Source organism: Mustelus asterias, chromosome 8 (genome assembly GCF_964213995.1).
Source record: "Mustelus asterias chromosome 8, sMusAst1.hap1.1, whole genome shotgun sequence".
Taxonomy (NCBI): domain Eukaryota; kingdom Metazoa; phylum Chordata; class Chondrichthyes; order Carcharhiniformes; family Triakidae; genus Mustelus; species Mustelus asterias.
This window is the reverse complement of record NC_135808.1, coordinates 49,477,680-49,500,590: the sequence shown is the minus strand read 5'-3', so window position 1 is coordinate 49,500,590 and position 22,911 is coordinate 49,477,680. Positions and strand designations below refer to the sequence as shown.

General features: G+C 45.3%; 1 protein-coding gene across 13 annotated transcripts in view; it reads right to left on the bottom strand.

Annotated features, from left to right (window-relative positions):
* LOC144497128 (roquin-1-like) overlaps positions 1-22,911 on the bottom strand; it is a 180,095-nt gene that overhangs the window by 110,811 nt on the left and 46,373 nt on the right. For 10 of the 13 annotated variants that reach the window (XM_078217931.1, XM_078217929.1, XM_078217932.1 and 7 more), the window contains one exon: positions 4,035-4,361. In XM_078217931.1, coding sequence (XP_078074057.1) covers positions 4,035-4,265 — 231 coding nt within the window. In that variant the 5' untranslated portion in view covers positions 4,266-4,361. Of the gene's footprint in view, positions 1-4,034; positions 4,362-8,032; positions 8,139-8,652; positions 8,690-22,911 lie in introns of those variants that run through there. The other 3 variants (XM_078217933.1, XM_078217935.1, XM_078217934.1) reach the window with 2 other exon arrangements.

Genomic DNA, 22,911 nt, shown 5'->3' with positions numbered 1-22,911 from the left:
AGTCACAGGTGGACAAAGTGGTGAAGAAGGTATTCAGCATGCTTGGTTTCATCGGTCAGAACATTGAATACATGAGTTGGGACGTCTTGTTGAAGTTGTACAAGACATTGGTAAGGCCACACTTGGTTTACTGTCCACAGTTCTGGTCCCCCTATTATAGAAAGGATATTATGAAACTAGAAAGAATGCAGGAAAGATTTACTAGGATGCTACTGGGACTTGATGGTTTGAGTTATAAGGAGGCTGGATAGGCTGGGACTTTTTCCTCTGGAGCGTAGGAGGCTGAGGGGTGATCTTACAGAGGTCTATAAAATAATGAGGGGCACAGATCAGCTAGATAGTCAATATCTTTTCCCAAAGGTAGTGGAGTCTAAAACTAGAGGGCATAGGTTTAAGTTGAGAGGGGAGAGATACAAAAGGGTCCAGAGGGGCAATTTTTTCACACAGAGGGTGGTGAGTTTTTTGAAGGGGTAACCAAGAAGGTAGATGAGGGCAGTTTTTTGAAGGGCCCATATCCCTCTATACCCATCTTATCGATGTACTGTCTAAATGCTTTTTAAAAGATAAAATTGTACCCGCCTCTACTACTACCTTTGGTAGCTTGTTCCAGATACTTAGTACCCTGCATGTGAAAAAATTGCCCCTCTGAACCCTTTTGTATCTCTCCCCTCTCACCGTAAACCTATGCTCTTTAGTTTAAGACTCCCCTACCTTTGGGAAAAGATATTGACTATCTAGCTGATCTATGCCCCTCATTATTTTATAGACCTCTATAAGATCACCCCGAAGCCTCCTATGCTCCGAAGAAAAAAGTCCCAGTCTATCCAGCATCTCCTTATAACTCAAACCATCAAGTCCCGGTAGCATCCTAGTAAATCCTAGAGCTGTGTGTACTGAACAGTGTGTCACACACAGGGAGAGGTATGTGTACTAAACAGTTGTCTCACACAGGGAAAGGTGTGTGTATTTAATAGCGAATGTACACTATCCAGTTTGGACACTGGAATAAAATATTAAGTCAGCGAGTTCTGAAGCATGGATGAGGATTTTTGGGCTGAAGACCTAACTGGTAACTTATTTGCACGTAAAGTTGCCAATCCTCCAGGAAATGAAGAATTATCTGCAATGAGTAAAAAAAACCTGACGATAAATGATAGAAACATAGAAAAACTACAGCACAAACAGGCCCTTCGGCCCACAAGTTGTGCCGAACACATCCCTATCTTCTAGACCTACCTATAACCCTCCATCCTATTAAGCTCCATGTACTCATCCAGGAGTCTCTTAAAAGACCCTATTGAGTTCGCCTCCACCACCACTGACGGCAGCCGATTCCACTCGCCCACCACCCTCTGAAAAACTTCCCCCTAACATCTCCCCTGTACCTACCCCCCAGCACCTTAAACCTGTGTCCTCTCGTAGCAGACATTTCCACTCTGGGGAAAAAGCCTGAGAGTCCACCCGATCTATGCCTCTCAACATCTTATACACCTCTATTAGGTCTCCTCTCATCCTTCGTCTCTCCAAGGAGAAAAGACCGAGCTCCCTCAGCCTATCCTCATAAGGCATTCTACTCAATCCAGGCAACATCCTTGTAAATCTCCTCTGCACCCTTTCAATCTTTTCCACATCCTTCCTATAGTGAGGCGAGCAGAACTGAGCACAATAGTCCAAGTGGAGTCTGACGAGGGTCTTATATAGCTGCATCATTATCCCCGGACTCCTAAACTCAATCCCTCGATTGATGAAGGCCAGCACACCATACGCCTTCTTAACCACCTCCTCCACCTGCGGGGCCGATTTTAGAGTCCTATGGACCCGGATCCCAAGGTCCTTCTGATCCTCTACAGTACTAAGAGTCTTTCCCTTTATATTGTACTCCTTCATCCCATTTGACCTGCCAAAATGGACCACGACGCATTTATCTAGGTTGAAGTCCATCTGCCACTTGTCCGCCCAGTCTTGCATCCTATCTATGTCCCTCTGTAACTTCTGACATCCCTCCAGACTATCCACAACCCCACCAACCTTCGTGTCGTCAGCAAACTTACCAACCCATCCCTCCGCTTCCTCATCCAGGTCATTTATGAAAATGACAAACAGCAAGGGTCCCAGAACAGATCCCTGGGGCACACCACTGGTGACCGACCTCCATTTAGAAAAAGACCCATCTATACCCACTCTCTGCCTCCTTTGGGCAAACACAGTAAGAAGTCTCACAACACCAGGTTAAAGTCCAACAGGTTTATTTGGTAGCAAATACCATAAGCTTTCGGAGCACTGCTCCTTCGTCAGATGGAGTGGAAATCTGCTCTCAAACAGTGCAAACAGACAGAATCAAGTTGCAGAATACGGATTAGAATGCGGGAAAGTCCATTGTCAACTTATCGGACTACACACTTCAGCCAGATGAAATCGAAGTTCTCAGCCGAGGGCTCAACTTTTGTCCCACTACCAACGCATTCTTATCAGTATTCTGCAACTTGATTCTGTCTGTTTGCGAGCAGATTTCCACTCCATCTGACGAAGGAGCAGTGCTCCGAAAGCTTATGGTATTTGCTACCAAATAAACCTGTTGGACTTTAACCTGGTGTTGTGAGACTTCTTACTGTGTTCACCCCAGTCCAACGCCGGCATCTCCACATCATGACTTCCTTTGGGCAAGCCAGTTCTGGATCCACAGGGCAGCAGCCCCTTGGATCCCATGCCCTCTCACTTTTTCCAGAAGCCTTGCATGGGGGACCTTATCGAACACCTTGCTAAAATCCATATAAACCACATCTACCGCCTTCCCTTCGTCAATGTGTTTAGTCACATTTTCGAAGAACTCCACCAGGCTCATAAGGCACGATCTGCCCTTGACAAAGCCATGCTGAGTATTCTTGAGCATACTAAACCTCTTTAAATGCTCATATATCCTGTCCCTCAGGATCTTCTCCATCAGTTTACCAACCACTGAGGTTAGACTCACCGGTCAGTAATTACCTGGGCTATCCCTATTCCCCTTCTTGAAAATAGGAACCACATCCGCAATCCTCCAATCCTCCGGCACATCTCCCGTCTCCATCGACGACGCAAAGATCATCGCCAGAGGCTCTGCAATCTCTTCCCTCGCCTCCCACAGTAACCTGGGGTACATCCCATCCGGACCTGGCGACTTATCTATCTTGATGCCATTCAAAGATTCCAGCACAACCTCTTTCTTAAAGTTCACATACTCAATCCTTTCAGTCCACCGCACGCCCGCAGTACATCCACCTAGGTCCTTCTCCTCTGTGAAAACCGAGGCAAAATACTCATTGAGCACCTCTGCCATTTCTACTGGTTCCGTACAGACTTTCCCGCCTTCACCTTTTATAGGCCCTATTCCTTCACGTCTCATCCTTTTACTCTTCACATATAGAGCAAAGAAAACAGTGTGCATTTTTCATGTTTGTTTAATACTTTGTTAATTAGAAGCACTATAGAGATGGTTTAAAAAGGGCTGCTTGTCTGATAATCCACAGCCATCACTATTGGTTCCCAAATTCTTTCGTTCCTTCTTGGGATGTGGCAAGGCCAGCATTTATTTCCCATCCCTAATTGCTTGAACTGAATGGCTTGCTTGGTCATTTCAGAGGACTGCTTAAGAGTCAACCACATTGCTGTGGACCTGGAGTCACACATAGGCCAGACCAGGTAAGGACAGCAGATTTCCTTCCCTAAAGGGCATTAATGAACCAGATGGGTTTCTTCGACAATCGGCAATGATTTCATGGTCCTCATTAGACTTTTAATTCCAGATTTTCATTGGATCCAAATTTCACCATCTACCCAGGTGGAATTCAAACCTGGCTTCCCAGAGCAGGAGAAGATGGTGCTACATGCGAGTGTGCGTTAGTCAGACAGCCAATGGTGGGAACATGGAGCTGCAGAGGTTTGAGTCACGTGATAAAATATATATGATTACATTCGGCAACTCTATCTGCAAGATGGAAAGTGTCCACTAAAGGCAGAAAAGTGCATTTGGAAAAAGTAATGCAAGGAGTTCTTACCTGGGCTCCCACCAACTGTAATAGTGCAGAGTTCACAGGTAACATGTCTATATCGGTGTTGATAGTGGTTTGGTCAAAAGGGCAGGCCTTGCGATGGAGCTTGTTGAGACACATCTTGCAGACTGTGTGTCCACAGCCTAGGCTGATGGGCTTGCGAATGTTCTCATCGAAGGTCTGGCAGCAGATTGGGCAGGAGAGGAAGTCTGTCCATTGTGGAGCCTGCACAGGCATTGTGGCGGTGACAAATGGGGAGATTCCAGTGGAATCAAGCTGTCAGTAACAGGGTCTCATCGACATAGTCTCAGAGCTCATCGTATAATGCATCATCTGCAACCAAAGACAAACATGTCAAAGTGACTCACAGTTTGCATGTGAATTTGTTCAATATAAATGTGAAACAACAGAGTTTGATTAACTTATAATTCAATCATTAAAACAATTACTGAGCAGTAATGCATTTGAGAGGCAACACAGCTATCTCACAATAAGTGATTAGGCAATAGCAGGTAGGCTTGCCCTATAAAAGCTTTTGGATTTAGGAGGATGAGAAGATTGTGGAAGCTGTGTTTTAAGGGCCCAGGGAAGAATGATTTGGAGCAACAGACAGTGTATGGGTTTTCCTTGGCACAGTGAAGGTGTTGGGAGAAGGAAGAGTGCATGGAACAGTGCATTTTAGCTCAAAGCAAAAATAAAAGTGGAAACTTGAGAGAAGCCCTAAACACAGTAGTACCATTGAAGTGGCAGAAAGACACACAGAGAAGAGAGGGAATGGAGAGAGGACAAGGGGAAAGTGAAGGAACACAATCTACCTGCTCGTAATTCAACCACAATTGTTAATTCGTCACATGTTCACAACCTCACTGGCAGCCAGTGGCTTGAGGACAAGACTAGAAGCTGGAGAACTGCATAACCCTGAGTGACTGAACAACACTTCTTGGGGCAATTAGATGGGCAACAAATGCTGACCTTGCCAGTGCCACCCACATACTATCAAAGATTTTTTAAAAACGTACCATGAAGTAATGAGTACAGCTCAGGGCCCATCATTCAATTTATTTACAGTTTGGAGTTTCAGGACAAATCACACTTGCATCAGCGAATTTGAAGGTAATGCCAATGAAGCTCTTTAACCCACTGCCTCAGATATCCCCCAATACCAACAGGCCAGGAACCATCAGTCTCTCGCTGGTTGCTACTCCAAATCACAGCCAATGTGCATATTGCTCCTGTACCTGATGAGGCTCTCCTCACACTCCAGGGTGCAATACTAGTCAGCTGATAGACAATGTCTCTCACACTGTTGTCTACATTTTCTCTCTTTCCACTGCAGCCTGTCTTGCCTACTTACTTTATTAACACTGCTGTGGTCTGTGCTCTTTCCACATTTCTGCTTCGGTTCCGCCCAAAACTCTAAATGGAACCAACATAATCATCCCCCTCCCAACTGTGGTGGAGTCCAACTCTAACTCATTCCTGTGCAAAGGGTTACAGCTACGAAGCACATGTTCTTGGCTTTTCTCTTTTACAACTCACAGACTTTTGACACCTGCAGGAATTACATAGAAGAGTCAGCCTGATAGTTCCAAGTTGGTGCTAATGCTCCACTCAAGCCTCCTTCCTGCCCTCTCCATTGCCCCTACAGCAAATTCATCTTTTCTTTTCTTCTTCATGTACCATTCCATCTCAACTACTCCACTTGGAAGCAAGTTCCACGATCTCACCAATCGCATATGGTATTAAAAGAAACTGATCAGTCTATAAAAGGTGAACACTGGTTTAGAAAAGGTACACCCGAGACTGAACCTTTTATATAGTCACTCAGCCCAGAATCAGCATCACCCACTATGATAATATCACTGGACCAAGCTAATTCTCTGGGACATGGATTCAAATCCCACCACAGAAGCAAATCCCACCACAGAAGCTAGTGGAATTTAAATTCCGTTAATAAATCTGGAATATAAAGTTCGTCTGAGTAACGGTGACCATGAAACCTTTGTTGATTGTTGTAAAAGCCCATCTGGTTTACTAATGTCCTTTAGGGAAGGAAATCTACCGTCTTTACCTGGTCTGGCCTACATGCGACTCTAGATCCACAAGCAATGTGGGTTACTCTAACTGCCCTTTGAACTGTTCAGTTCAAGGGCAATTAGGGATGGGCAATAAGTTCCAGCAATACCCACATCATGTGAAAGAATTAAAAAAAAAAACAAGTCCCCCTTTATGCGGGCTTCTCTCTAACTCTGTGGTCAGTTTTGCACATGCCCTCTGGCCTCAGACTTTACTGAACAAAAGAAGAGCCCATGGAATTCCGAAAGACAAAAATCTGTGAGCTAGATTCTGAAAGCATTTGTTTCCTGTACTATAGGCCACAGTGTTACAGCTTGACACGACCACCCCCCCCCCACCCCGATGTGTGACGCCAGCTCTCAGTGGAATGTGGGTCAAACAGCTGGAAAGCCACAGCCCTAATTCTCTTCCCCATGTGCCTGGTGACCTCGACCACACCTCATTACCCTCCTCGCCCGTGGCATGGAAATATAATCCAGCAGTGGAGGCACTTGACTGGTCAACAGGGCACATCAGCTTTTCCCCTGCTGCCATCAGACTTTTGAATGGGCCTACTCGCATTAAGTTGATCTCTCTCCATACCCTAGCTATGAATGTAGCACTACATTCTGCAGTCTCTCCTTTCCTTCTCTATGTACGGTACGCTTTGTCTGTATAGCGTGAAAGAAACAATACTTTTCACTGTATACTAATATATTTGGCAATAATAAATCAAATCAAGTCAAACCACCCACTCATCCAATCAAGCATTACTGAAGGGACTGTGTCCGGTACCATACAAACTACTGATATTTCTCCAACTGCTCAGAATTTATCTCAGACATTGTAGTCACTTCAGATTTCTACAATGCCAAGTTAAAGCCAGTCTGAAAGCTAGTTAATGGAGGCCTTTCGCATACAGTCACTCTCTCACTCATGCAGGTTAGCATAAATAAAACATTTTTATCAATAAAATAAGCATTTGTGCAGCATCTTTCACAATCTTAGGACATGCCAAAGCATTTTATAGCTAATTAATTGCTTTCGTAGCCACTGTTGTAATGTGGAAAATGTGGCAGCCAATTTGTGCAAAGCAAGGTCCCACAGATAGCAATGAGAGAATGAGTAGATGATTTGTTGGGTTAGATGTTAATCTGAACACTGGGGAGAAGCCCCCTGCTCTCTTTTACAATAGCGCTGTGGGATATCTCACATCAGCTGAGGGGGCAGACAGGGCCTGGATTTAACATCTTAACTGAAAGACAACGAGTCAGACAATGCAGCCTTCTCTCAGTACTGCACTAGAGTGTCATGCTTCATCAGTAAGTGCAGAAACAAGAATCAGAGAAAGAAAGATGACAGGCGTGGCAGTAGAGAACTGTTCCTAATATAGCCCCAAGGGAACTGGTGTGGAAAAAAAATCAAAATGTCACTTCACTGTAGCATAGGGCACTCTTCGATAACATGTTTGATGCAGAACAGGGAGAGGCCAATCTGTGTAACTGGTCCATGTTGTACATGAGCCTCCTCCCATCCTACTCCATCTCACCCTGTCAATGTACCTTTCTATTTGCTTCTCATGTGTGTTTATCTAGCTTCTCCTCAAATAGGGCTTAGGAACAAGCATAAGCTCTTTGGCCCTTTAAGCCTGCTACGCCATTCAATATTATCATGATTGATCTGGTTCGGGGTCTGAGCTCCACCTTCCTCCCAAAGCCCTTGACTCTCTTGGCTACCAAGAATCTATTTAACTCAGCCCTGAATAAATTTAAAGATCCAGCTTCCACTAACTACCTTCTGGGGACGAGAAATCTTCTATGAACTGCTTCTAAACATGTCTTTTCAAACATGTGACCAAATCTGTATTCCAGATGTAATCTCATCAAGGCCCTGTACAGCTGCAGTAAAACTTCCCTATTTTTATATTTTGTTGCATCAATGCTACTTACCTCAAACATTCCATATTGCTCTCTCCAAATTCACAATATCCTCTGAGTAAGGATATTTCTCCTGAACTCCCTGATGGATTATTAGTCACCATTTTATATTTACGTGCTAGAAATAAAACAGAAAAATGCTGGAAATATTCAGCAAGTCTGGCTGCGTCTTTGAAGAGAAATAGTTAGTGTTTGCAATCGATAGCCATTTGTAGTTCCGGTCAATGATCATCGACTTGAAATGTTATATCTGTTTCTCTCTCCACAGATGCTGCCTGACCTGCTGCGTTTATCCAGCACTCACTGTTTTATTTCAGATTTCCAGCATCTGCAATATTTTGCTTGTGTGTTAAATTTATGGGTGTGAAGTCTGAATTTTATGTTGCTCAGGCAAGCGCCTGATCAGGAAGCACATGAAATTCATCGAGAAAACATCGGGCACATGTCCCACATCGTCACGCACCCACATAATATTTTGGTTGGCGGACGCATACGGGAGTTAGAGGTGCACCCACCAACAATCAAACTGGCAATTTAGCCCATTAAGGGGCCAATTGAATGTAATTTTACACGGCCATCAGCTTTTACAATTGGCAAGCAGTCCGATTAGCTAGGCAGCCATAACATTTTACCTGCAACCGTGATCCAACGCGGGATGAACTGTCAGGGCTGAAATAAAATTTAAAAGGGGTTTGTGGACTGAGGTTTGTGCTCGAATGTGCTGCCCAACCACTCTTTGCAGCCTTTTCCCATCACATTTGATTTTTTTTTAAAAAACAGGTCTGTAGCTGCCTGAGACAGCTCCACATCGAAAGTCCCCAGCCTCTGAGGGGGCCCATTAGAAGCGCCAGCCTGTACCCTTCCTTTTCTCCGCACTCACCTTCTTCCCACCCTCCTCCTCACAATAGTCACATACACAATGGACCAACACTGCCAAGGGAGCCAGTGAGATTCTAGATCATGGTTAGTCACAGGTTGTGAAGTGTAACCCAACATCGATCTCCAAATAGGAAATTCCGACTCACTTACTTGAGAGATAGGAAAATGGGGAGATTTCCAAACCGATTCTGCAGTACGTTTGACAAGTCCAACATCCGAAACAGATGTAGGTATTCCCTTGTGTTCTAATGGTACATCTTCATTTTACTGCAATTAGTGAACATTTCACTAAATGTTTACTGTTTAGTCACAGTGCCCCCCTCCATTATTGTTTGAGCATACTTACACACCTTCTTCCCACCCTCCCCCTCACACTGGTCACATACACAATGGACCAAGAGCCATTTTATAACTACACGTGCTCAATCTGTTTTTTCACACTGCCACTTTGCTCATTCCCTCTCCTGACTGCACAGTCACTCCCCAAAGTCTCTTGCCGCTGTTATTGACACCCCCCCCTTTCCGTTACTCCTGAACCCCCATTGCCACCCCCCCCCCCCCCCACTCCGACCCCCGCCCCACCACCACCACCACCCCCCTGCCCCTGCAGCCTCTCCTGAACCCCCTTGCTGTCTTTCCGGATGGACAAAAGGGCTTAAGGAAGTTCTCTCACCAGCTCTCCATTAACAAGGCGGCTTTCTGCTCTCTACCACCTGAAAGGAGGACTGGACATAAACAGATCAGCAGAAGCACTTAAAATGGTGAGAATTAAATCAGTACAATTAAACTAACATGAAAACAATTGCTAATCGGGGTAGGGCAGACCAGGAACTGGGCTGGGCGGAAACATTCCTTTTAAAGGTCAACTGCCTTTCAAAGAATGAGGAAATAAATATTCTATCATCCATTACGTGCTTGGTTCCCAAAGCAGCGAAAACATGGCTGATTGGGCACTGGGGGCCTACACCTTCAGGGCCAGTCTGGAGCAGAATCAAACTTGAGTCTTGCTGTCCTGATCTGTCAAAACATTGTGGAAGTGTGTGGAAAAAGATACAAAAATCTGAGGTCACATACCAACCAACTCGAGAACAGCTTCTTCCCTGCTGCCATCAAACTTTTGGTTGGACCTACCTCGCACTAAGTTGATCTTTCTCAACACCCCAGCTATGACTGTAACACTACATTCTGCACTCTCTCCTTTCCTTTTCTATGAACGGTATGCTTTGTCTGTATAGCACGCAAGAAACAATAGTTTTCATTGTATACTAATACATGTGACAATAATAAATCAAATCAAAAATGTTAACATCAGACTGCCTTGACACCAGGTCGCAAGAGGAACCCACCACACGTTGGGTCAGGAAGTAGTAGCCTGGATACGAGTAGGGCGAGCCAAAACCCACACCTCTAGGGTCCTGCCCCAAAAAGGCAGCAACCATTGAGGAAAGAAAATAAAAATTTGCAATGATACAACACCTTTCATAATGTCCCAAAGCATTTCACAACCAATCAATTAATTTTGAAGTATAGTCTTTGTCATAACATAGGAAAAATGGCAGCAAGTTAGCACACATCCAGGTCTCAGAACCCACAAACTGCAGTGTGGTAATGACCAGAAAACTTGTTTCAGAGATATTGATTGAGGGATAATATATTGGCCAGGGCAGCGTCAGAACTCACTTCTTTGAAATAGAGCCGTGGGATCTCTACATCTGACAGGTCAGCCAGTTTGTTTCACCTGAAAGAAGATATCTCAGATAAGTTGGGGGGAGGGGATCGAGACGAGGTGACTGGGAGTGAGGAAGTTAGCTCGCAAACAGAGAAGGGTTATAGACTGCAAGAGGGAGGATGGACGGGGGATAGAGAAGGGGAGTGCTCAGACCAAAGGATTGAGATGTGTTTACTTTAATGCCAGGAGTATAGTGAATAAAGGGGATGAGCTCAGAGCGTGGATCGATGCCTGGAAGTGTGATGTGGTGGCCATTACGGAGACTTGGATGTCTCAGGGACAGGACTGGATGCTCCAGATGCCGGGATTTAGATGTTTCAGGAAGGACAGGGAGGGAGGCAAGAGAGGGGGTGGAGTGGCACTGCTGATCAGGGATAGTGTCACAGCTGTAGAGAAGGTGTATGCTGTGGAGGGATTGTCCACAGAGTCTCTGTGGGTGGAAGTTTGGAGTGGGAAGGGGTCGATCACTTTGCTGGGAGTTTTCTATAGGCCGCCTAATAGCAACAGGGAGGTGGAGAAGAAGATAGGGAAACAGATCCTGGAGAGATGCAATAATAGCAGAGTTGTTGTGATGGGAGACTTTAATTTCCCAAACATAGATTGGAATATCCCTAGGGCAAGGGGATTGGATGGGGAGGAATTCGTTAGGTGTGTTAAGGAGGGTTTCCTAACACAGCATGTGGACAAGCCTACAAGAGGAGAGGCTGTACTTGATCTGATACTGACCAATGAACCTGGACAGGTGTCAGGTCTCTCAGTGGGAGAGCATCTTGGGGATAGCGATCATAACTATCTCCTTTATGCTTGCATTGGAAAAAGAGAGGATCAGGCAAGCTAGGAAAGTGTTTATATGGAGTAAGGGGAAATATGAAGACATAAGGCAGCAAATTAGAGGAGTAAATTGGAAGGAGGTATTCTCGGGGAAATGTACTGAAGAGAGGTGGCAGTTTTTCAAGGAATATCTATCTAGAGTTCTACAGGACAACGTTCCGAGCAGACAGGGAGGTGTTGGTAGGTTAAAGGAACCGTGGTGCACGAAAGCTGTGCGGGACCTCGTCGAGAAGAAAAGGAAAGCATACAAAAGATTCAGAGAGCTTGGCGAAGATAGGGATCTAGATGAGTATACGGCTTGTAGGAAGGGACTAAAGAAGGAAATTAGGAGAGCCAGAAGGGGTCACGAGAAGGCCTCGGCAGGTAGGATTAAGGAAAACCCTACGGCGTTCTATAAATATGTGAAGAGTAAAAGGATGAGACGTGAAGGAATAGGGCCTATAAAAGGTGAAGGCGGGAAAGTCTGTATGGAACCAGTAGAAATGGCAGAGGTGCTTAATGAGTATTTTGCCTCAGTTTTCACAGAGGAGAAAGACCTGGGTGGATGTTCTGCGGGCGTGCGGTGGACTGAAAAGATTGAATATGTGGACTTTAACAAAGAGGTTGTGCTGGAATCTTTGAATGGCATCAAGATAGATAAGTCGCCGGGTCCAGATGGGATGTACCCCAGGTTACTGTGGGAGGCGAGGGAAGAGGTTACAGAGCCTCTGGCGATGATCTTTGCGTCGTCGATGGAGACGGGAGAGGTGCTGGAGGATTGCGGATGTGGTTCCTATTTTCAAGGAGGGGAATAGGGATAGCCCAGGAAATTACCGACCGATGAGCATAACCGCAGTGGTTGGTAAGCTGATGGAGAAGATCCTGAGGGACAAGATTTATGAGCATTTAGAGAGGTTTGGTATGCTCAAGAATACTCAGCATGGCTTTGTCAAAGGCAGATCGTGCCTTACGAGCCTGATGGAGTTCTTCGAAAATGTGACTAAACACATTGACAAAGGGAAAGCAGTAGATGTGGTTTATATGGATTTTAGCAAGGCGGTCGATAAGGTACCCCATGCAAGGCTTCTAGGAAAAGAGAGAGGACATGGGATCCAAGGGGCTGCTGCCCTGTGGATCCAGAACTGGATTGCCCAAAGGAGGCAGTGAGTGGGTATAGATGGGTCTTTTTCTAAATGGAGATCGGTCACCAGTGGTGTGCCCCAGGGATCTGTTCTGGGACCCTTGCTGTTTGTCATTTGCATAAATGACTTGGATGAGGAAGTGGAGGGATGGGTTGGTAAGTTTGCCGATGACACGAAGGTTGGTGGGGTTGTGGATAGTCTGGAGGGATGTCAGAAGTTACAGAGGGACATAGATAGGATGCAAGACTGGGCGGACAAGTGGCAGATGGACTTCAACCCAGATAAATGCGTAGTGGTCCATTTTGGCAGGTCAAATGGGATGAAGGAGTACAATATAAAGGGAAAGACTCTTAGTACTGTAGAGGATCAGAAGGACCTTGGGGTCCGGGTCCATAGGACTCTAAAATCGGCCCCGCAGGTGGAGGAGGTGGTTAAGAAGGCGTATGGTGTGCTGGCCTTTATCAATCGAGGGATTGAGTTGAGGAGTCCGGGCATAATGATTCAGCTATATAAGACCCTCGTCAGACCCCACTTGGAGTACTGTGCTCAGTTCTGGTCGCCTCATTACAGGAAGGATGTGGAAAAGATTGAAAGGGTGCAGAGGAGATTTACAAGGATGCTGCCTGGATTGAGTGGCATGCCTTATGAGGATAGGCTGAGGGAGCTCGGTCTTTTCTCCTTGGAGAGACGTAGGATGAGAGGAGACCTAATAGAGGTATATAAGATGTTGATAGGCATAGATCGGGTGGACTCTCAGAGGCTTTTTCCCAGGGTGGAAATGGCTGCTACGAGAGGACACAGGTTTAAGGTGCTGGGGGGGTAGGTACAGGGGAGATGTTAGGGGGAAGTTTTTCACACAGAGGGTGGTGGGCGAGTGGAATCGGCTGCCGTCATTGGTGGTGGAGGCAAACTCAATAGGGTCTTTTAAGAGACTCCTGGATGAATACATGGGACTTAATAGGATGGAGGGTTATAGGTAGGCCTAGAAGGTAGGGATATGTTCGGCACAACTTGTGGGGCCGAAGGGCCTGTTTTGTGCTGTAGTTTTTCTATGTTCTATGTTTCTAGGTGCAGTACTCCACCGGCCTAGATTATGGGCCTCCAGCATTTTGAGTCCAATTTATGGGAACCAAAATGCATAACATGGTGGCAGCAGGGCCACCATGCGAGTAAAAATCCAAACATTTGAAACAAATTTAATGCCAAATTAGGTTAAAAATCAACATAAATTAGTGTCAGAGAAAGAGGAAATAATCCTGGAGTGAATAGTGTGGAAATAAAATAGCCACTGCAGCAGTAAATACACAATTCCAGCCCATGATCAACTGGGAGCTTGATGATGTTGTAGAGGCATTTAAGAAGTTTAAACAAAAGTACAGAGTGACATTCATTGGCTTTGTAAAAAGCACTAGTGAAAAGGGTCAGCTACATCCTTTTGGGGGCATGAAGTAAAGTTACATTTGTTTAATCGCTGAGTGATGACGTCAGCAAATCCACCCAGGCAAATCTTCTTGTAAAATCCAGTACACATCTCCAGCCAAAATCAAATCAGCAAATCTACTGATATGAATTTCAAGGACGGAGGCAGGAATCAGGTGAGCATGTTGAAATTTTCATAACAAGGCTGAGAAATGCAACCAGAAAATGTAAATTTAGAAAAAAAGATTAATAACGATTATATTGACAGAGAGGCGTTTTTTTTTAAAAGGAGTAAGGATAATATTGTTGCATTATTCGTAAAGAGCTAGGAACTAATTATGTGAATACATATCCAAAGGGGGCCACATTCAATGTCGCGCTGCAGTGATGTGCCAAGTAACAGTATCAGTCTTCCAGCCAGACGGAAAGCAGAAAGGAATGCACTTAATAAAGCTCCAATATTTTGAGACTGAAGTGTGATTATTTCTAATTAATGGGAACCAAAAAATATACCAGATCTTCTGACTCCAAAAGCGAGAGCTCTATCAACTCAGCTTCACTGACAAAACCCTCAACTAATTTCCAAAGAAAATAAAAGGCAAATTCTATCAACCGCGCGATATCTCCACTCGCTGGAAGAAATCTGAGATATGCAGAAAGCACCAGCATTCAGATAAGTAAAATGCAAATAGCTTTAGTCAGAAAGAACGAGGGCAAAGAACTGTATATCCACATACCAAACATGGCTCAGTCTGATACCACTGTTGAATAAAAGAGTTAGACGACAGGAGCATGTGGATCAAAGGGATGTTACACAATATTTACACCATGCTACAGCTACCAGAGACTGCATAATGGAGGCTTCTCCAATCCTAATTCGCACAAATCTCATTCACCCATTACTTCTCTGCTCACCGACCAACAGTGGCTACTGGCCCACACCACCTTGATTTTAAAAGACTTATTCTAGTTTTCCAGCTCTTTTCTCACCGTGGCCCACCTTCTAGCCCTACGTAAGACTTAGTTCCTCTGGAGCCATACGAACAGCAAGACTTTGCCACAAGTCCCAGTCCATCGCAATCGCTCTTGTTCCAGCCCAAGTGATATCCAGCTCTTGAAGATCCTCCTTAAAATTACTTCATCAGATCTTCTTTGGACAGCCCCATCTTCTTCTTCCATCTGGTGGTGTTCATTATACAGCCACTCTGGCTCATCCATCTGGTAGTTGAAATAAGTGTCCTGCCAACATCAGTCATCTCCCCGCCATGATATCCCAGAAACATTGCCAGCCAATCCCCTGTATCACTTCTTCGTTATCTCTCCATGTGATGCCCATGATCTACATAGGCAACACTGGTGAAAGACATCCAACTTATGTGACATCTTTGTTGTCCTCTTCCATGTTTCACTGGCATAGATTGTGGTTGGTATTGCTATGGACATGGAGAGTCACAGCTAAATGGCCGTGTTGACGGTACTGAATGCCCAGTCCAAGTGTGGTCATCGATCCCTACATTGCCTTCACTGAAGATGCTGCTTCCTGGGTAGGGGAAGTGGTTTACGTCCTCAATGTTCTGTTACTCATTGGTGATGGGAGGGTCTTGTTGTTGGCCAGCCATTACTCTCATGTAAACTAACCATGGCACCGGTATTCATCAAGAGTGCGTGAATCTTTGGCAATATTGTCTGCGAAACGCAAGTCTGTCAACTGGAGGTGTTGCCAAAAGGATGCCAAAGTCTGCATGCACCATCACATTCCTAATGATGAAATCAATAACCAAGAGGAAAAGGAATGGGAAGAGTACACAGGTTAGCCTACTCCTGTAAGGATCTTGATGGGAGTCTGTGGTGCCTATGCTGGTATTGATGCAGCAGCTGGAATCACAGTACAAGACTTTTGAAGGTGTTAATATGCTGCTCTGGGATGCCATGCTGTCTTGCGACATACCATAGTGGCTGCCAGTGGATACAGTCGACAGCCTTCCTGAAGTTAATGAGGTTGCTAACAAGTGTCTCCCAATATTCCAGGCTCTGTTCTATAATGTTCCTGAGCGTAAAGATCTGCTCACAGCATAATTTGCCACCATCATGGAAACCTGCTTGTTCTTCACAAAGGATATGGTCTACTTCTGCTTTCAATCTGTTGAGCAGCACTGTGCTGAAGACTTTGCCAGGTATTAACAGCCATGTTATGCCCCTCCACTCGTTGCAGTCAATGAGATTCCCTTTCTTTGGCAACTTGCCTCCAGTTGTCTGGGACATCCTCAATAGTCCAGATCTTGTTGAACAGGGTCCATGAGCTCGTTATGACATTGTTCTTGCCATGTTTCAATATCTCTTCTGGTATCTCATCAATCCTACGTGTCTTGTTCTTTGTCAGGTTCTTGATTGTCCTTTGGTCTTGCAATTTCTCCCAGTGTTTAGCTGTTGAAGTATGGTGCTGTTGTTGAGGTGCTGTTCAACTCAAATGTGGAGTTGGTTGAGGGTCTCTGGAAAAAGTGTTCCACACACCATGTCTCCTGCTCCTCAGCCATCAAAGCATCCTGCCCTTTGTTGGTAGAGTGGCGTTACTTCTTGCACCAGTTAGTTCCTGTTTAATCCTGTACAACATCTTGGAATCTTTCCAATTTGCCGTTTCCTGTGCCTCCCTGCCTTTTAACTCTCTCCATTCTCGTTTGTCTCTCCCGCAGCTCTTCATGATTTTTTTTAAAAAAACAGAAGTCGTCTTCTGTACTTCTCATCGCCGCTCAATGTTCTTTTCTTGTTCCCTCTGGCGTTTCCCAGATCTTTATCACTCCACCACGGGTGGCCATGTCTTCAGCTGTCAGCTGCCCCCCCACTTCCCCCATTCCCCACCTCCTCTTCCCCACCTCAACCTCCCTTTGCCCCCCCCCTCCCCGCCCACCCCCCACCACCACCACTGGAAGATCCTGTCGGCACGAAGGGCTGGAAAATCCCGGCAGTACGTGGCACAGTTTTTAGCACTGCTGCCTCACAGCGCCTGGAACCCAGGTTCGATCCCCAGCTTAGGTCACCGTTTGTGTGGAGTTTGCACATTCTCCCCGTGTTTGCGTGGCTTTCCTCCGGGTACTCTGGTTTCCTCCCACAGTCCGAAAGACATGCTGATTAGGTGCATTGGCCATGCTAAATTCCCCCTCAGTGTACCCGAACAGGTGCCGGAGTGTGGCAACTAGGGGATTTTCACAGTAACTTCATTGCAATGTTACTCCAAGCCTACTTGTGACAAATAAATAAACTTAAAACAAACAAGCATTTGGTCACTTGTCCTAATATCTCGGTGTGAAAATATGCTTGATAACAACGCTGTGAAGTGCCTGGGGACATTCCAATAAAAGGCAAATACAAGTTTTTGTTGTCACTCTGATTTGTTACCCCCCCCTCAACTCTAGGAGACACAGTTGCATAATGCAGGAGTGTGTGGGAGTCTCTCATCAACAGAGAACTGCTGGTTGCTAATTGATGTCTTAAAACGGCAGTAATGCCCTAGATTATCCATTTCATCAGCACAGTCTCAGTGGAAGTGTCCCAGTATTAATCGGGTCAGATGGTAGAGCTTCATGTGGGCCAGGAAGAATAAAGCAATGCAAGTGAGAACACAATGCTGAGACTAAAATGCTCAGATCCTCGTCCGGCAAATCTTGCAATTCTGGTTCAGAACGGGAAAGAGAAAAGGGTCAGCATCTTTCATTTTGATCCCTTTGAGACAGATCACTGGAATCCTCTATTTGATACACCAAACTGAATTAAAGAATCGGGGAAAAATAACTAGAGGAACTCTAAATTATCGAAAGGTGCAGTCCCCTCTGACTCAAGATAAAAAGAAGAAAAGTATAGCACAGGAACAGGCCTTCAAGCCTGTGCCGATCACGTCTGAGGATCGTGGGATTATATTCATTGGAGTTTAGGAGGTTGAGGGGAGATCTGATAGAAACTTACAAGATAATGAACGGCTTAGATAGGATGGACGTAGGGAAGTTGTTTCCATTAACAGGGGAGACTAGGACGCGGGGGCACAGCCTTAGAATAAAAGGGAGTCACTTTAGAACAGAGATGAGGAGAAATTTCTTCAGCCAGAGAGTGGTGGGTCTGTGGAATTCATTGCCACAGAGGGCTGTGGAGGCCGAGACGTTGAGCGTCTTCAAGACAGAAATTGATAAATTCTTGATTTCTCGAGGAATTAAGGGCTATGGGGAGAGAGCGGGTAAATGGAGTTGAAATCAACCATGATTGAATGGTGGAGTGGACTCGATGGGCCGAATGGCCTTACTTCCGCTCCTATGTCTTATGGTCTTATGATGCCCCAACTAAACTAAAAAACTTCTTCCCTTACTTGGTCCATATCCCTCTATTCCCTCCCTATTCATTTACCCATCCAGATGCCACTATGGTACAAGGATGGATGATTTTAATATATTCATTCATAAAACCAAGAAATAGGAACCGGAGTAAGCTATTCATTCCTTCGAGCCTGCTCCGCTATTTAATAAGATCACAGATGATATAACACTCACTAAGTCCACTTTCCTGCCTTCTCTCTGTAACCCTTAATTCCCGACTGATTAAAAGCCCATCATTCTCAGCTTTGAAAATATTCAAGGACTCGGCCTCCGCACCTTCCTGGAGTAAAGAATTCCAAAGATTCACCACTCTTTGAGAGAAGAAATTCTTCCTCAAATCTGTCTTAAATGAGCACCCCATTAGTCTGCGTCTATGCCCTCTGGTCCTACACTCCCCCATGAGTGGAAACATCCTCCCAACATTTACCCTGGCTAACCCTCTAAGAATCTTCTATGTTTAAATCATTTCGCCTCTCATTCTTCAGAACTCCAGGGGGTACAGACCCAACTTGTTTAATCTTTCCTCATATGGCAGTCCCTCCGTACCCCGGAGCAGCCGAGTGAAGGCAAAATAATGCGGATACTGGAATCGGAAATAAAAAATGCTGGAAAATTTCAGACAGCCTCTGTAGAGCCAACGTTTCAAGTCTGGATGACCCTTCACCATCCTAGTAAACCACCTCTGTTCTGCCTCCAATGATACCTTTCCTTAAATAAGGGGAACATATTTACATAAGTATTCTAAATGTGGCCTTGCTAGTACCTAGCAGAGTTGCAGCAATGCCTCTTTACTTTTATACTCCAGCCCCCTTGAAATAAAAGCCAGCATCCCATTTGCCTTCCCTATTACCTTCTGCACCTGTGCACCAGCTTTCTGGGTTTCACTAACAAGGACCCCCAAGTTCCTTTGTCTCTCTCCATTTAAATAACAACATGTTAATTGCCCAAATATATCGCACCTCCACCAGCACTAGGATTCAGTCAGATTTTTAAAGAAAAGAACACTCAGGTATAGACGACAATGATCACAACACCAACAACTTGTGGTTATATGGCACTATAATGATTTTTGCTATGGGAGAAAATCTTGCATGATTTCCAAATCGCGCTTCAGTCCAACATAAATGTGTGACATGATTGTCCCCGTCCCCCGCCAGTGATGGAGCACGTTTCCCAACACAATGTCGGGAACATCATTTCCATTCATTAGCATATTGTTGTCAGTCCCCTCCATCTGAATCACCCCTCCCTCTGTAAGAAAGTCCATTCACGTTGGCGTGAGGGCAGACCGGCTTGAAACCCAACTGGACTCCCAAGGCATGCAATTGATCAGCAGACCTCGCAGGGGAACTCAGGTAAGTGCATCGCTTAGGGGGGAAACCAGTGCCTGAGCAGAGGAGGTTTGCATGGTGGGTGGGGTGTGTGTGTGGGGTGGGGGTTCCTGGTGAACTATTGTGCACTGGGGCGGCTTTTGAAAATGGTGCTCTGATCTTTGAAAAATTAAGTTGTTGGCCGGGGTACGCTCAATCTGTGGGACCCATCCCTTGCTGTTTTATTTCTGTGTCCTGAACAATATGGCGAAGAAAGCCACCAGTTCAACACCACTTTTTCCACCTACTACATGCCTTTGCCGAATTCAGGAAAAATTTAGGGACAGAGATGGAGAATCAGAGAGTTTTAGGGAGGAAACCACAAGACTCCTCATAGGAAATGACCGCAAAAGGGGTGGCCAATGCACACAACAGCTCCTTCCTTCCAGTCCAGCAAAGGAAAGCAAAATTAATCTGATACTTCTGAATTTTGATCAAATGAAGTGATGATTTGCAGTTTCCCTCTAAACTTTCACAACATGTATTTATCATGGGTGAAATTTTCCTGGATAGTGGGCAGGAAAGGTAGGGTTGAAGATGCTGACAGCAACGGCAGCTTTCTCTGCCGGGTCACCTTGGACTTAGTCTGGAAAACATAAAGGAGTGGGTCCCACAACATAATCGTGGCGGGGAGGGCTCAGTTTATCCTCAATCCCTCAGATATTGGGGGCCATTTTTAAAAGTCTTCCCAACACACAATAATTCTCTTGGAACCTCGTTCTGTACTGTTAATATGGTATGGCTATGAGGAAAGAGGATTGCTGAAGAGTATCAATGCATATCTTGTGGGCATGTTAAGTGAGGAAGCCTTTGTGGACAGGCCCGCCCGCTTTTCTAAAGTAGCATACGGTGGCACAGTGGTTAGCACTGCTGCCTCACAGTGCCAGGGACCTGGGTTCGATTCCCGGCTTGGATCACTGTCTGTGTGGAGCTTGCACATTCTCTGCATGGGTATCCTGCGGGTGCTCCAGTTTCCTCCCACAGTCCGAAAGACGTGTTGGTTAGGCGCAATGACCCAAACAGGCGCTGGAGTGTGGCGACCAGGGAATTTTCACAGAAACTTAATTGAAGTGTTAATGTAAGCCTTACTTGTGGCTAATAAATAAACTTTTAAAAAAAGATAGTTTTGCTGATCCAAGCTTGCCCTGCAGGAACTCACCAAGGCTGCTTCAACTGCATCTTCCAAACCCAAAACCTAGAAGGACAAGGGGAGCAGCAGACATAGAATAGAATCATAGAATCGCTATAGTGCCGAATATAGCCATTCAGCCTATCTAGTTTGCACTGACTTTGACAGGGCATCTTACCCAGGCCCTATCCCCGTAACCCTACAGTATTAACTCACTAATTCCACAAACCTATACATCCTGGGACACTAAGGGGCAATTTAGCATGGCCAATCAACCTAACCTGCTCATCTTTGGACTGTGGGAGGAAACCCGAGCACCCGGAGGAAACCCACACGGACACGAGGAGAATGTGCAAACTCCACACACACACACACAATCACCCAAGGCCGGAATTGAACCTGGGTCTCTAGCGCTGTGCTGATCACTGTGCCACCATGCCAAAACATGGGAACACCGTCACCTGAAAGTTCCCCTCCAAGTCACTCGCCGTTCTGATTTGGAAATATATCGCCATTTCTTCCCCGTCATTGGGTCAAATTCCTGGAACTCCCTCCCTAACAGCACTGTGGGTGTACCTACACCACACAGACTACAGCGGTTCAAGAAGGTAGCTCACCACCAGCTTCTCAAGGGCAATTAGGGATGAGCAATAAATGCCTGTGGCACCCACATTCCATGAAAGAGTCTTAAAAAAGCCCGGAATTGTATCCAATACTCCTGATACAGCTGGGGCCTAACCAGCGATTTATAAGGATGTAGTCAATGCTTTTGTTACTGCTTTATCAATGTATCCTGCCATCTTCAAAGATTTGGAAATATGCATTCCTGGGGCCTTCTGGTCTTCCACAGATCTCAAACAAGTATCATTTAGGTTAGACTGCTTCTCCATTGTTGTTTCAACCAAGTTACATCACTTCACACTTCTGTGTTGAAATACATCTTCCAAGTGCCTACCCATTTCACCAGTCTCTCTATGTCCTCCTGAAATCTGTTACCACCCTCCCCACTATTTCTACATGACCAGATTTCGTATTATCCAAAAGCCTCAGGATTATACTTTCTAGTCACCTGCAACCTACGAAATTATGGTCTTTATACCCAAGTCCAGGAAATTTATATATAACAAGAAAAGCAGTGTCCTACTGGTGAGTCCTGGGGGACCTACTGCTCAGGCTCACTAGTAGGACTATTGCTCTGTCTCCTATCCCTTATACAAAAGTTACTACTGACCCTTTAATACCATATGTTTCCATTTTCCAAATTAAGTCTGCTAAGCTATAATTTATCCAATACCTTTTGCAAGTCCAATTGAATGGGCGACAGAATGGTTAGCACTACAGACCCAGGTTTAATTCCGGCCTTGGTGAATTTGCACATTCCCTTTGTCTGTGTGCATCTCCGGGTGCTCAAGTTTCCTCCCACAGTCCAAAGATGTGTAGGTTAGATGAATTGGCTATGCTAAATGCATGGGGTTAGGGCCTGGATAAGATGCTCTTTTGGAGAGTTGGTGCAGACTCGATGGGCCGAATAGCATCCTTCTGCACTGTAGGGACTCTATGGATTCCATGAATATTCATGACTACTTTTATCTTTTTACCTCAGTTGCTGAATTTTGGGGTCAGGGGTTGCAAACTCTGCTAATTGGAGAACGGTCACAGTCCAACTGGCTTATTTTCTACCACCCTGGTGGTTGCATAATCTGACGATATTAGACTTGTGGACTGACCACAGAATTCAAGCTGTTATCAATTCATCTACAGCAGACCAAGGCATGGAGCAAGGAAAACCCCCATTGTGGAGTGTCATTTGTGGAAAGTCACCTGCTCCTCCCCAGCACCTACTACACTGTGTCTCAAATTACTCATATACTGTATCCCAAACATTATTTTCCGACAGAAATCTGTTAAATTTGTGCTGGCTGCTTTGACTTGGGAGCCTGTTCCATGGACTGACCACTCACTCACTGAAATAATATTCCAAAGTGGTGGCACAGCAGGGCTTGCCTGGGACCAAGGCTCCCCACGGCCGGAAAATTGGAAGAATTAAAAACAAAT